The 13,161-nt window shown below is 27.9% G+C and overlaps 1 protein-coding gene across 2 annotated transcripts in view; it reads right to left on the bottom strand.

The window, feature by feature from the left end:
• LOC107436447 (uncharacterized) overlaps positions 1-13,161 on the bottom strand; it is a 246,518-nt gene that overhangs the window by 76,941 nt on the left and 156,416 nt on the right. For both annotated transcript variants that reach the window (XM_021145057.4, XM_043040071.3), the window contains exon 4: positions 2,094-2,541. In XM_021145057.4, the coding sequence (XP_021000716.2) occupies positions 2,094-2,541 (448 nt within the window). The remainder of the gene's footprint in view (positions 1-2,093; positions 2,542-13,161) is intronic.

Consider the following 13,161-nt stretch of genomic DNA (forward strand, 5'->3'; position numbering starts at 1 on the left):
AAAGTAAATTTTGCAAATATTTGACTATTTTGCTTGCCTTTTAAAAGGTTTAGCACGACGTAAGTACTTTAAAGTGGTGAATTATATAAGCCTACGAATTGTTTAGAAATAGTGGTGAATAAAAATTTTCTAATTTGAATTTATGAAACCAAGAATCACAATTGATAAACTACCACTTTAAAATACATATTTACTGTCCGGAGCAAGTTGGCATCTCTGTACTATTGCTCTGTTATTTACAGAAAGAAACAGAAAGCTGAAACGTAACAAAATTATAAGAGAAAATACTTTTAGAGTTTTGTAATTTTATCTGGGAAAAAAATTTCCTCTGATATTTTATTAATGAATTGTATTTATTATTAAACTTCTTCCTATAATTAAATAAGCTTTTGTAAAACAGGGCATTTAGAACTCAGTCGCAATGATACCAATATGATGAATGAGAAATGTAACGGTTCTGTTTTCAATTTACATTGTAAAGATAAATATAATAATCATAGAAAAATGATGTTACAAACAATTACCCGGTGAAACTCTACAAATGCTGCTTTTATGTAAAATAATTTTCACGAAAATCAAAAATAGTTGAAAATTGTCTTTGATGAAATTTTTTCAAAGCTCTTTAAAAGAGTATTTCTTGAATTTTTTTTTCAGAATGAGTTATACATAACTATAAAAGTTTGCATGGAGTAAATAAATTAATAATGGACTTTTCATGACTGATTCTGGCTATTTCTGCATATCGCAGAGAAAAAATAAGAAATAGATAAGTTAAAAGAAAGAGAATAGTTATCAAAGTCCTAAGTGTCTTACTTAAAATTATCTTAATTAGATTTTTTTTAAACTTGTCAATTTTCATAAATAAATAGCTCAAAGACATGAGAATAAGACTTCTAACCATTAAATAGCAATTAAGGAAAGACAAATTTGACATATTTTCACTAAAAGATCACCAGTTGGCTCATTTAGTGAGGGTGCAATTTTATGTACAATTAGTATTCTTAAAGTATATTGTAAACGTAGTTCAAAAGGGACTAGACAACCACTTAAAGATAAACAATTAAAACAAAACTATATAAAACAAATTTTTTGAAGATCTTTGACTAAATATATACTTCTAAACACGTGCATAAAAGAATGCAAAAATAAATAAATAAATATAATGCAAAGATAGAAAAAGCACACATAAAGACTTAATATTTTCAGTATGGCACTGATTGACTAAATATTTATTTTACATGACTTGTCATTTCATAAATAATTTTTTTTTTTCTGATTAAATATATAAAATAGTGGCAAAAGCTAATAAAAGACAAATATTCCATTGAAAAATCAAATCTCCCCCTTTTTATAAGATAATAGACATTTTTTATCTAATAGACCACCCTTTTATTACATGATAAAAAATAGGACTTAAATTTTAAAATTATCTCTCACACCCGTAGCTAGATATTTACAGACCCCAAACAAAGCAATTCACGGGTTCTTGGAAAAGGAATGACTTAAATTAGATTTTCATCTTATTTTTTCAAAATTGATCATAAAATGAAATAATTTTTTCCAATATTATTTTAATTTTATTCTTAAATTTTAGATTTATCATTTACATTTTATTAATCATACATCAAAATTTTTAGAAAATAGAATTTTGATTTTAAAAATCCCCGTTTATAATCATGTAAAGTGTTCAAATATATTTGATGTTCCAAGTTCTAATTTTATTATTATGATAGCTACTACGCTTATAAGACTGAGGGGTTAATGAATCTATCTATATTATTGAAAAATAAAACAAAGTTTTTGAATAGTAAATACTGAAAACAAATAATATTTAAAAAAAAATCAAAATTTTTATAATTTAAAAGAAAGGGTATCACTGGCACGAGGCCTATTAGATTTCTATCAATATTGGGCCCAGAGCAAATGTCCCGGTTAACACCACTCTTATGAAGGATTTGTGCTATTATTGGAATAATAATAAAAACCAAACTTCTTTGAAATTGATAATTGAATTTTGTTATTCTCTTTTTTTTTTTACTTAATACTATTTCAGAATGGAAAATAAACTTAGAGAGTAATTAAGAAATTCTTACCTGTCTTGCGTATTGTTCTGATTATATTTGGCGGCAAGAGACCGCATGAAATCACTGTAGTTTCTTGTCATCATTTCCATCTGCTTGATGGCCGGATTGCCTGTAGCAGGTGAAAACCTCTCAAGTCCGGGAGGGGGTGAGAATGGGGCAGTAGAGCTAACCCGAAGTCCGGCAAGTCCAAAACCAGGAACCAAAAGAGATGGGAAAGCACGAGCTGGACTTGGTGAGTGCGGTGAAATGGACGGTGAGGAAGATGACTCCGGCTCGGGAGTGCCCCGGTCAGTCTTCGGTGTAGCGTTGTTGTTGTGTCCGGCGTTGGACGAGGCTGCTGCTAGAGCTGCGTCCGTCGGCATGTCGCAGTGACTCCAAGAGGGTGACTGAGGACCCCTGGGTGTGGCTGCACCACCTTCAGGTCGAGATCTGATGTCACCAACAATAATGTCTTTTTCTGATGAAATCACATAAACAATAAAATAAATTAAAACCAGTTGTTTATCTCATTTTCATAAATAAAAATTTCTGAAAATCAAAATCTAAGGGTACCGCTCCCACAGTGAAACTTATCCACCTGTGCTACTAAGGTCAAGGTCTTAATCACGACGTGCTTTCGAACATGGAATAGTAGAAACAGATGTTTGATCGCGAATGAATGCTTCACTCAACCCACACTTACTCTTGGCCACTACTGTGAGGGTTGCATTTTGAGCGCCGCGGGTTGTCGCCAAATTCGCGCCAAATTAATGATCATCCCTTCACAGGTGATACAGAAACCTGCTATTGATTTCTTAGACGCCTAACAAAATGTGAGGAGCAGAAGTGAAAGGAAGAATCATTCTTCACCGCAAGGATGCCTTTTCTTTGAGGATTAAAAGAGAGGGGGAAAAGATTTGCGTGTATCCCTGTATTTTTTCTTTCCTGCATCAATTTGTAGACAATTTTTTTACATCTGTGTTTTAAAGACATGCTCGCTTTTATATCGCTGCAAGCTTTTATTAAAATGTTTTTTTTTTTTTTTTTTTTTTTTTTTTTTTTTTTTTTTTTATCTTACTTTAAATTTTTATCATGTTAGTTTCGCAAAGTTTAGGCATATTTTTTTCGAATGTAATTTGCTAGTTCATATTTCGTGTAATAAAATGAAATGAAAAAATAATTTTTTAAAGGTTTTTTGATAATTAAACTTTGAACAATCTTTTTTCATCTGCATTATTTTATTACATGTGTCAAGCATTGAAAATTCCTATTTCATATTACATTAAGCCACAACAGTTGTTTTTGGCTACAAAATTTAAAATTAGTTTAGTTTACTTTTTCTTAAATTTTTAGCATATTACATTTACCAAATTTTGGCATTCTGTTTCATATAATATTTATATACTATTTCATATTTTCTATAACTTTATTACGCTTTACTTTATTAAAGTTAATATGTCAACCGTAAAAAAATATTTTAAATTCACTTTTATAAAACGGTCGCTGAAAGCTGCAACATTTTTTTGATTATTTTTAAACTTGTGACTTACAAAATTAATATATGCTTGAAATTAATATATGAAATTTTTCTATAACTGTATTTAGCATACAGTATATGCACTGCAGTATATTAGTATTGGGTCTACTAAATTTTAAATTAAAAAAACTTTTTAACTTAAAAATAAATGCTGCAAGAAGCTTTTTAACTTTAAATTAAATACAAAGCGGACATTTAAAAAATTCCCCAGTGTTTTACGAAATCTAAATTTAAGCGTTCATCTAGAAAATAATCAGCAATTGCGTTAAATATTGGTAATATGAAGCATGGTTTGCAAAACATGTTTCATCATCATCATAAAAAAATGAAACATTTGTATAAAGCCTATGGTATAGATATTTCAACAGCATATTTGTATAGAGTCTACGAGAGTTTTCCTACTTCAGAATAGAGTCTACAGTATAGTTTTATACAGTCTACCAGAGTTAACTGAAATTATAAAATGAATTAAGTGGGGAGCTCCAAAAATTCACAAAATTTGTGTATATAAAAGCTTTTATTTGGAAAATTACCAACACTTGTGTGAAAAATTGGTAATTTGAGAGAATCTAAAATTGAAGAATTTTTCGCCAATGAATAGTGACCCATGTTGGCTTTACATTTCCGCATAGCTTTTGACTACAGTTGGGTAGGGAAGGCTTCAGGCGTTTCTTTAATTACCGAATCACGCTCTTTTATCCTCATCTTCAGATCCTGCTACAGCATCTTTCAATCGGACTGTGGGGAGGCGTGGTCATTCTTCGATTGGGTGTAGTCTACTAAAGGGTTTTGAGACGACCTTAACCTTTAGATGCCTCCTATACTCTTCACCATTAAACTTAAAGAAAAAATATTCCCCCATAAAAAGAAAAACAAAGTATGATAAAAAAGAAGCTAGGAAAATCCCAGTCGTCCAGTAATTGCTGCAGAGTGCTCAATTGATGAATTGTGTTCCCTTCTTTTTGTGTTTATAAAATGAATCAAAGTGCAATGAATGAAGATTTTATTCTGAAAATATCGTATAGCTATAGTGAAAATATGCGATAATATTCAATACTGACGAAATTATAACAGTAATTTATTTATTTGTTTATATTTGTTTTTAATATGATATAAAGCAAAAAAGAGAAATATTTATGGTCTAAATATATTTCATTGACTTTTCTCTGTTTTAACTCAATTTTAGTATTTGGTGGATCCCGTCGAATCACCAGAAATAAGGCTTTAATTTAATAGGGCATTGATTTAATAGATTTTTTACAGACTCTATTTTATATTCAAATGGAAAATGAGTGCAAAGGAAAACAGTCATTAACTTTAGATTGTTTTTAAAACAAAATTTTTCTTGATAAACCTTATTCATCATGTTACCGATGTAACAGTAATTTTTTTTTAAAATCTCGTTAATAGCCATGAATTTACGATATAAACATTTCTCATTTGTTTCTAAATTACAGTTATTCTTTGAACATAGAAAATATTTAAAAATTATTAATAAAATCTAGAGTAGTTCCTTGCAAATGTCACTGCAAGCTTGAAGTTAGATAGGAATAAAATTATCATAATTTCCATAATTATTTTAACTAGTAGTTTATTTATCATATAAATATATACGTATATTTGTTGGAACAGAGTTTTACGCATGATTCAACAGAATCAATGAAACTTCTAATTTATTCATTATAATTAATATGTTGGAGGGCAGGTAGGTCCTTATTCACGTCGCACTAGAGCAGCACAATGGACTATTGGTGACGGTTTGGGAAACATCCCAGAGGATGAACCTAAGACATGCCAGCACAATTTTGATCCTTTGTAGAGGGGATGGCTCCTCTACTTTGGTAGCCCGACGACCTGTACGTGAAGTCGAGTACTTTACGGTAGAACAGTTTAACGAGCACCGATACCACGCATCCTCGGTCCCTACGTAGGCTAGTCAAAGTGGTCACCTACCCGCTTACTTACAGCAGCTAGTGATGCTTGACTTCGGTGTTTTACTGGGAACCTTGTCTTTATGATCAGTTTACTGCGGGACTGATTAATATGCGCCGTTAATTCCACCTACAGTAAATCATTTATCAAGAAACTTATGTAAAATTACAAAAAAACGGAAAAAATATGCAAAATTAACGAAAAGTTTCCGTAAAGGTGCAGAAAATATTTACAGGAGACACCGTGGTTTTTCTGAAAGAAAATACATTTTTTCTTCAAAAATGTAATTGCTTCCAATTTACTCATTATAATTAGCATGTATGGGCAGTGGTTAATATAACTGTAGAAACTGCTTGGATGCTAATTTACAGCTAATCCTTTATCAGAAATCTTATGTAAATTTATGGAAAAACGGAAAAAATATGCAAAATTAACTGGAAATTTCTGTAAAAATACAGAAAATATTTAAAAGAGACTGAGTGATTTTTCAGAAATTAAGTAAGAAGAATTAATTACTTTCCGGCTCTGAAACTACCGTGAACAAACCGAGGAGCTGAACAATTACTTCGCGATTGAAGAAATCTTTTATGAAATATTGTTATTTAACAGTAATAAATTACGCTAGTGCTTTATAAAGAAATAAAGTCAAATAAAAGAATCAATATCAAATGTGATTACTTCATGCTGCATTTATTTTTCTTGTTTCTAAATATTTCAAACCCATTTGTAAGACTTAACATAAAATACTACATTAACAGGTAGTGTGATTTTTACAAAGTTTAAATGCTGATTTTATTTATATTTATAATATTTTTTATAGTTATAATAATTTTTTAAGAGTTAATTTTCATTACATTGCAATTTTAATTGATCGTTTTTATAAATTATTTATTGAATATATACTATTTTAAATAATTATATGTTCGATTTTACTTATTTATTTTTTTTGTTTTTATTAATCAATATTTTTCTTACCATTATTATTTGCTTAAAATTTTTTTTTGTTCATTTAGTAAATTCATAACTTATTCATGGAATTTTGTAGTGAGATAGTTGCAAAAATCCACAAAACAATTAAAAGAGTATTTTTAAAATAATTTATATTCAACCTACATCTGTTTGTTATTGATGTTACTTAACAATACTTTGGAATGCTTGAATTTGAGACAAATAATGCAATAAAATAAATAAATACATGAAAAATGAGAAAAGAAGGAAAGATCACAGAATAAACTCGCTCGCAAACCCATGGGACATGAGATTTCTTACCGACGAAATTACGTGAAACAAATTCTTACAAAACGTCGTAAAGCATAATCTCGCGAGAAATTTCACAGACACAAAATATTAATAATTATTTTGAAAAATGCATTCAATAAATTAAAAGAATTCGACCTAAAGGTGATTTATTTGGTGGTAACTATAGTACCAAGAAATTAACGACCAACTATATCAGGCATATTTTGAAAGAAATGAAAATAATTTGTGTAACAATTGCCTCGATAAGTATGTAATCTATTTATTTGAAATCAAGTCACATATCATGCTCTTTATCTTAAAAATGCCGCTTTTAACTAAGATTAAGATGAAAAGCGTTTTGTACTCATAAAAGCAAACTTTTAAAGGATAATGTTCGGTTTTGTCTAAAGCCGCACAGCGGGTTGAAAATAACCAGACTATAAATTGTTCACGCAATGTCCAGTGTATCTGAACAATTAAGTTCAGCACAGAAAAAAAATGAAGATATATAGAAGCAAAGGCCACAGGTTATTAGTTTTTGTATTTTATTTTAAAATTTTAAGAGCAAAAAGAAGTCTCTAGAATTCTAAATAGTCAGATAAACGAAAAGGACTGTTCAACTAAAGCTTGCGACAGTGAGTATTTTATTTTGCTGTCGGATTAGAATGTAGGCACTAAACATACTTTTTACACGCGCTTGTAAGAAATATGCTCGTAGGAGCAAGCAATTTAAATTCTTTTACATACTTTTTCAAACGCAAGTTGAATGATAATTTAAAGAAAACTTTTAAAACAAACATTATGTACGATAATGAATAAAATTTAACATATTTTGAATAATAGCAACATTTATTATGATTCATCTTTTGAGGTGTTTTAATTTTTATCTTCTATTGGATGAATTGCTTCTATGACAGAAATAATGTCCTAACTTTTAGGATAGTGTGTTTTCAGTTACCGCACAGTATGTTAGTCAAATTTACTTTTATTTCATAGCAACATATTATTTTTTAAAAAATTGCTATTATTTTTTTTTATAATACTGTTTCATATTTTATTTTCTTCGTCAATTATATTCATTCGATAACGGCGTTAAAAAAGTAAGAAAATATTATATTAATAATATCAGTTTTATAAATAAGATAAATCCTTCGTGATAAAATTAAGATTGATTAAAGACAAAGTTTGATTAAAGACAAAGATTGATTAAAGACAAAGTCGCAAATAGTAAAATTTAATCAAATCTTTATGAGGTACACGTTTATCAATAAGATAAATTCATCAGTACATCATTTAATGGTGCTGAAGAAGGTGTACCTTGTGACATCGAAACTAATATAAATAAATTTTACTATTTGGGATTTTAAACATTATTTTATACAAAATATCTAAAGAGAGTTTTTCTTAAAAGATTATTATTTCGTTAATAAGGAAACAAATTATATTTTGTTAGCTTATCGTTATAAACAAATTAAATTTGTGATAAAATAATTAGAGAGTTCGTTTCATTTTTTGCCTCATCGCTAATATAAGTTCAATTATACTTCGAAATTAATACAAAATTTTCGGCGACTATATTTATTCATATTTCATATTTAATTCTATAATGCAATATTCATTTTATAATAATGATAAGCAATTTCAAACAAAATACAAATACTTAGGAAAAGTATATCAAAAATGTAAAATAAATTGTTTTGAGTTTATTTTGAGCAAAAAAATTTTCGTGCAAAATAAGATGAGCAATGAATCACATTTTCAAAATAAAATACTCCGTTTAAAAAAGAAAAAAAAATTTTTCTTCTAAATCATGTCTTAGCATGAATTTTATTGTAAAGTACAAAATGTTTCAACTTGAATCAATGTCATTATAACGACGATACGAGAATTGAAAAATTTTGTCAAATTTGATCCTTTTACGGGCTCGGGCATATGACAAATCTACATTTTACTATAATATAAATAAATATAAATATAATTTCTTTTATTTTTATCTCAATTAAGATTGCTGTTGGAAATCAGCATGATCCCTCAAATTATTCGGAAAAAAATGACCTGAAAAAAACAATTATATAACTTCTTAAAATATATTTGCCAGTTTGTAATCCCCAATAATACGGGAAGTGAATTCAAATATAAACAAAACTCGCACTTATAAACGAATGATTTGCAAGATCAAAAACGACTGTAAATTAAAGAGAAAGAAATGGGTTCTGGATTCGAAAAGGCAATAAAACAAGGCAACGCAAATACATCACCTTATATCTTCTTACATAGCTCAAGCTTTTCTCACTTCCAAAGATTCAAAGCGCATTTAAAATATTCAAAACAAATTTGAAGCTGTAACGCATAAGGCATGAACTTTTCCTAGCAGTAAATAACATCGAATAAGACTATAAACTACAGTGCAAACAATGCTTATAGATCAAAGATCATCAGCCATTACAGTCTATCTGAAGGTGGTATAATCGCACTGAGAGAAACGGTTATTTGATATATTGTTGTTAAAATGCCACACTTCTTATCGCTACAGTAAATTAGAATAAAATTCGAAGTAAAAGAAACAGTCGTCACTATTATTTTAATATCAAATGGAAGAGTTATAAGACTTGCCACTGTAGTTCCTTGTACGTTTGATGTTTGTTTAGAGATTTTTTATATACCATTCAAGAGGTAGGAAGTAATGTAAAGGTAAAAGGTTAGTGTGAAAAATGACTGAGAAATCTTAAATGACATATTAAGTAAGAAACTAATGAAAATGCTAGATTTATAGCTTAATATCAAAACTAAACAAAAGAGATTTGAAAAATAAATAATTCAAGAATGTTCTACGCTTGCTCGAAAGTAATATAAATGAACTTATTAAGATTATTCAGAATACGGTTTTTAAATGTTAATATTTTTTTTTGCTAATTAAAATCTTGATAAATATTAATTTAAAATAGCCATTCCCTAATTATTTTGACCCTTTGGCAATGCAATTTTTATTGTTTTTGTTAATATTTTAAATGGGTAATATATTTTTTTTAAATATTGTTTCAAATCAATGAAATATATGTAAATCCAAATGAACAAGTATGGGATTATTTCTGCTGAGTATTAATTGTTTTTGAGTTGTAATAGTTAACCATTCGTGGATTTGTATTTTCAAAAAGTTTTATGAATTTAGCGTCAAATAGTTATCCTTGATGACTATAAGAAATAATGGTTAGCAATTAGGAAAAAAAATATATTTTCCGTTTGTTAATTTATTTACAATAAGGTAATGAATTATATCACTTAATGAATGACAATAATATAATTTATTTGACAAAATGTTTTCATTTAAGGGTTTAGAGTAATGCCATTCTATTGAAGCCATTCTATTGAATTGTTCTTAAGTGTTTTTGATGAAAAACACTACGACTATTGTAAATTCAATAAGATGTCAATGAGATAGATAAATTGAATTTATTTATGATTAAATATTTCTGTTATGATATATTTAAATCTTATCCCTAAATGCTCTAAAATTATCACCTATTTCACACAGAATTCAATAAATGATACTTGATAGTACTCTTTTATCTTCAAGAATTTTTATTTTGTAGCGATTAAGGTAAAAGAATTATGATGAGGGTAATGTTGTCAACTACCCGAGCAAAATTGGGCAAAAACTAATAAGAAAAACCGGAGAATATTTAACAATTTACAGCACTAACTTCGAACAAAAACTTCGTTGATCCGCATTTTTCTTATTAATGCACTTAAATATATTTCAGAAACGTTAGTGTTTGTATTTTGCGAGTGGTTATTTCTCACTTTGAAAAAAGTTGTCGTTATTTTAAGGTTCACAATTGATCACACTGTTTTTGTTTTTTTCCGTTTGCTAATATCCGAAAATGTTAATATTTATGGCAAGAGTAGTTTCATATAATACTAATGTTATTAATATTAATAAGAATTTTAAAGATACATTTATAAACAAAAAACCTTTTTATTTCTAATGACATTGTCTGCTGCGAAGTTTCTGATAGAAGTATACGTGAAATGATTTATTCTCAAAAATATTTCTTTCATACATTTTTATATAAAAAAAATGAATCGGCATTTATTAAATAAGTTGATTATCAGGAAGTGGAAAAAAATATTTTTAAAAGAATAATAAGTATAATAAATTGCATTGATCAATACATTTTTTTCCGGGTTAACAGTTTAACTTTATAACTTTGCTGTGCGCAAAGTAAGAAACAGTAATAACTTTATATCTAACTATTGAATTCTCATGTAATATGATGCAATTTTCTGAGGGGATGTTAACCTTATAATATGCAAAACCTTATAATATGCATACGCAAAATATTTGTGCCGATAATATTTAAAGTTATAATATCAGACACAAAAATGCAACTTTAATGAATAAATAAGCCTTTTTTTCCATGGCTTTGGATTCTTAACCATCAAAGCCGCAATCGGAAAAATATGGTCTCAATAGTTTAGGCAGGAGACCGTTCGAAAATACGGGCGTAATAATGTTAACTTCACTTTTTACATATTTTAATGTAACTTTGGAACTATTTTAAATAATAAGTAATTTTTACAAACAATTATAGAACTCTTTTATTCAAAGGCGTAAAAAATAAATTTTTATAATTTTTATTAGATTCTTAACTTTAAAAATCGTCAAAAAACTTTTAACTAAAAGTAATACGTATCTTTATCTCATTTTTATTTATGTAATTTAAAAACTGAAAAATACGAAATTAAAATTGAATCAGTTAAATTAACTATTCGATTCATGTTTTCTAGATAACTACTTCTCCCTTCGTCTGATTTCGTAAATTAAGATATCCTCTGCGAAATCAATTAGCAAATCTAAGTTGCGCCACTCGAACCAATCATTTGTATCATATTACATGACAATTCAATCAGTACATTAAAAGTTATTAAGATATTTTGTTTTGTTCACTTTTTCGAGAGTGGGGATAAAAATCAATTATTGATTAGATAAATGACAACGTGTAATTGAAATATTATGCTATATAAATCCTTACTAAATGGTAGGAAAGAGATGCTTTATCTGAAAATGCAATTAAGTATAATTGCGCATTTTAATAATATATTACATAGAAAACGTATTATTTCTCACAAAGTGCACCTTTTCTTAGAAAAGGCACCTCATATTTTTGACAAATGCTATTTACAATATTTTTATCATTTTCCATTTGCACTAAGAATAATGTATGGTCAAAACTACCAGAATATGGTGTTTCTGACTATACAGTATACAGTCACACTCAGAAAAGCACATTCATTTTTATTGAACCACTTTGGAAATGGCTTTTGGTAAAATTAACAATAAGATATACTTTTATTACTGTTACTGTTTGGTAGTAAATATGGAAAAATTTGGAAATTTTCATGATACACTATGGAATATGGCATGAAAATATTTATTCGGTTAAATGTACTTTTCAATTTTGCATTTTTACTAAATGTGTGGTAATAAAACTATAAAATAAAAAACCAGAATTTCCTGTAAGCCGTTACCATACGAACGGAAAAACTTCCAAATAAATGGTATAAATACTTATATTTTGGTTTTACCAGAATAATGTTTCTTCTTTACCGGAAATATTATTACCATACCAGTACAGTAATTTTACCATACTATTTTTTTCTCCGTGATGGATTCAAATAATTTTGCATAAATTTTTTTTTGTAAAATTTAGATAGTAATTTTAAATATTTATACAAAATATTATCTAGGACGATACACTTTCATGCAAAAACTCATACGTTAATATCCTAGTTACTTATTTCATTATAACTAATTCCACAATTCATTATTAGTATTTTTATAGTTTAGTAAAGTTTAAGATGAGTTAAAGCACAGCATTTGAAGATGTCTGCTTCATTTCACAGAGCACATTAAAATAGTATAAATTTCATAAATAGATACTTGAAGTTATTTATAACCATATTTCGAGCAAAAAAAAAATTTAATTAATCAGGAAGTAGAAGGCAATGCATTTTTGCCTACTGAAGAAATGTGGATGGAGCTGCATAAATTTTAAAAAGCATAAATAATCAGCAAAAATTTTAACCATAATAATGAGAACCGATTTTCGTAAATCTCATTGTATCGCAATGAAAAAAAATCTACTTTATTAAAACAGTCACCAATTCAAGATAAGCTTTAAGCAAAATCAATCCGTGACTCGTTAATTAGAAATAATCAAAAAACATCCGAAATGCAAAACAATGAAGCGCATTATTTTGAAGCAATTTTTATTATGCTCTCTGATAAAGAGAAATAAATTATAAAAGAAGAGGGTATTCTTTTAATCAAAATAAGAACAAGCCCTGTCTCCATTACCATAACACCCCTAAGGGCGAGAGTTATATTCG

This window comes from Parasteatoda tepidariorum, chromosome 11, assembly GCF_982258835.1.
Source record: "Parasteatoda tepidariorum strain Cologne lab strain chromosome 11, Ptep-v5.0, whole genome shotgun sequence".
Lineage (NCBI taxonomy): Eukaryota > Metazoa > Arthropoda > Arachnida > Araneae > Theridiidae > Parasteatoda > Parasteatoda tepidariorum.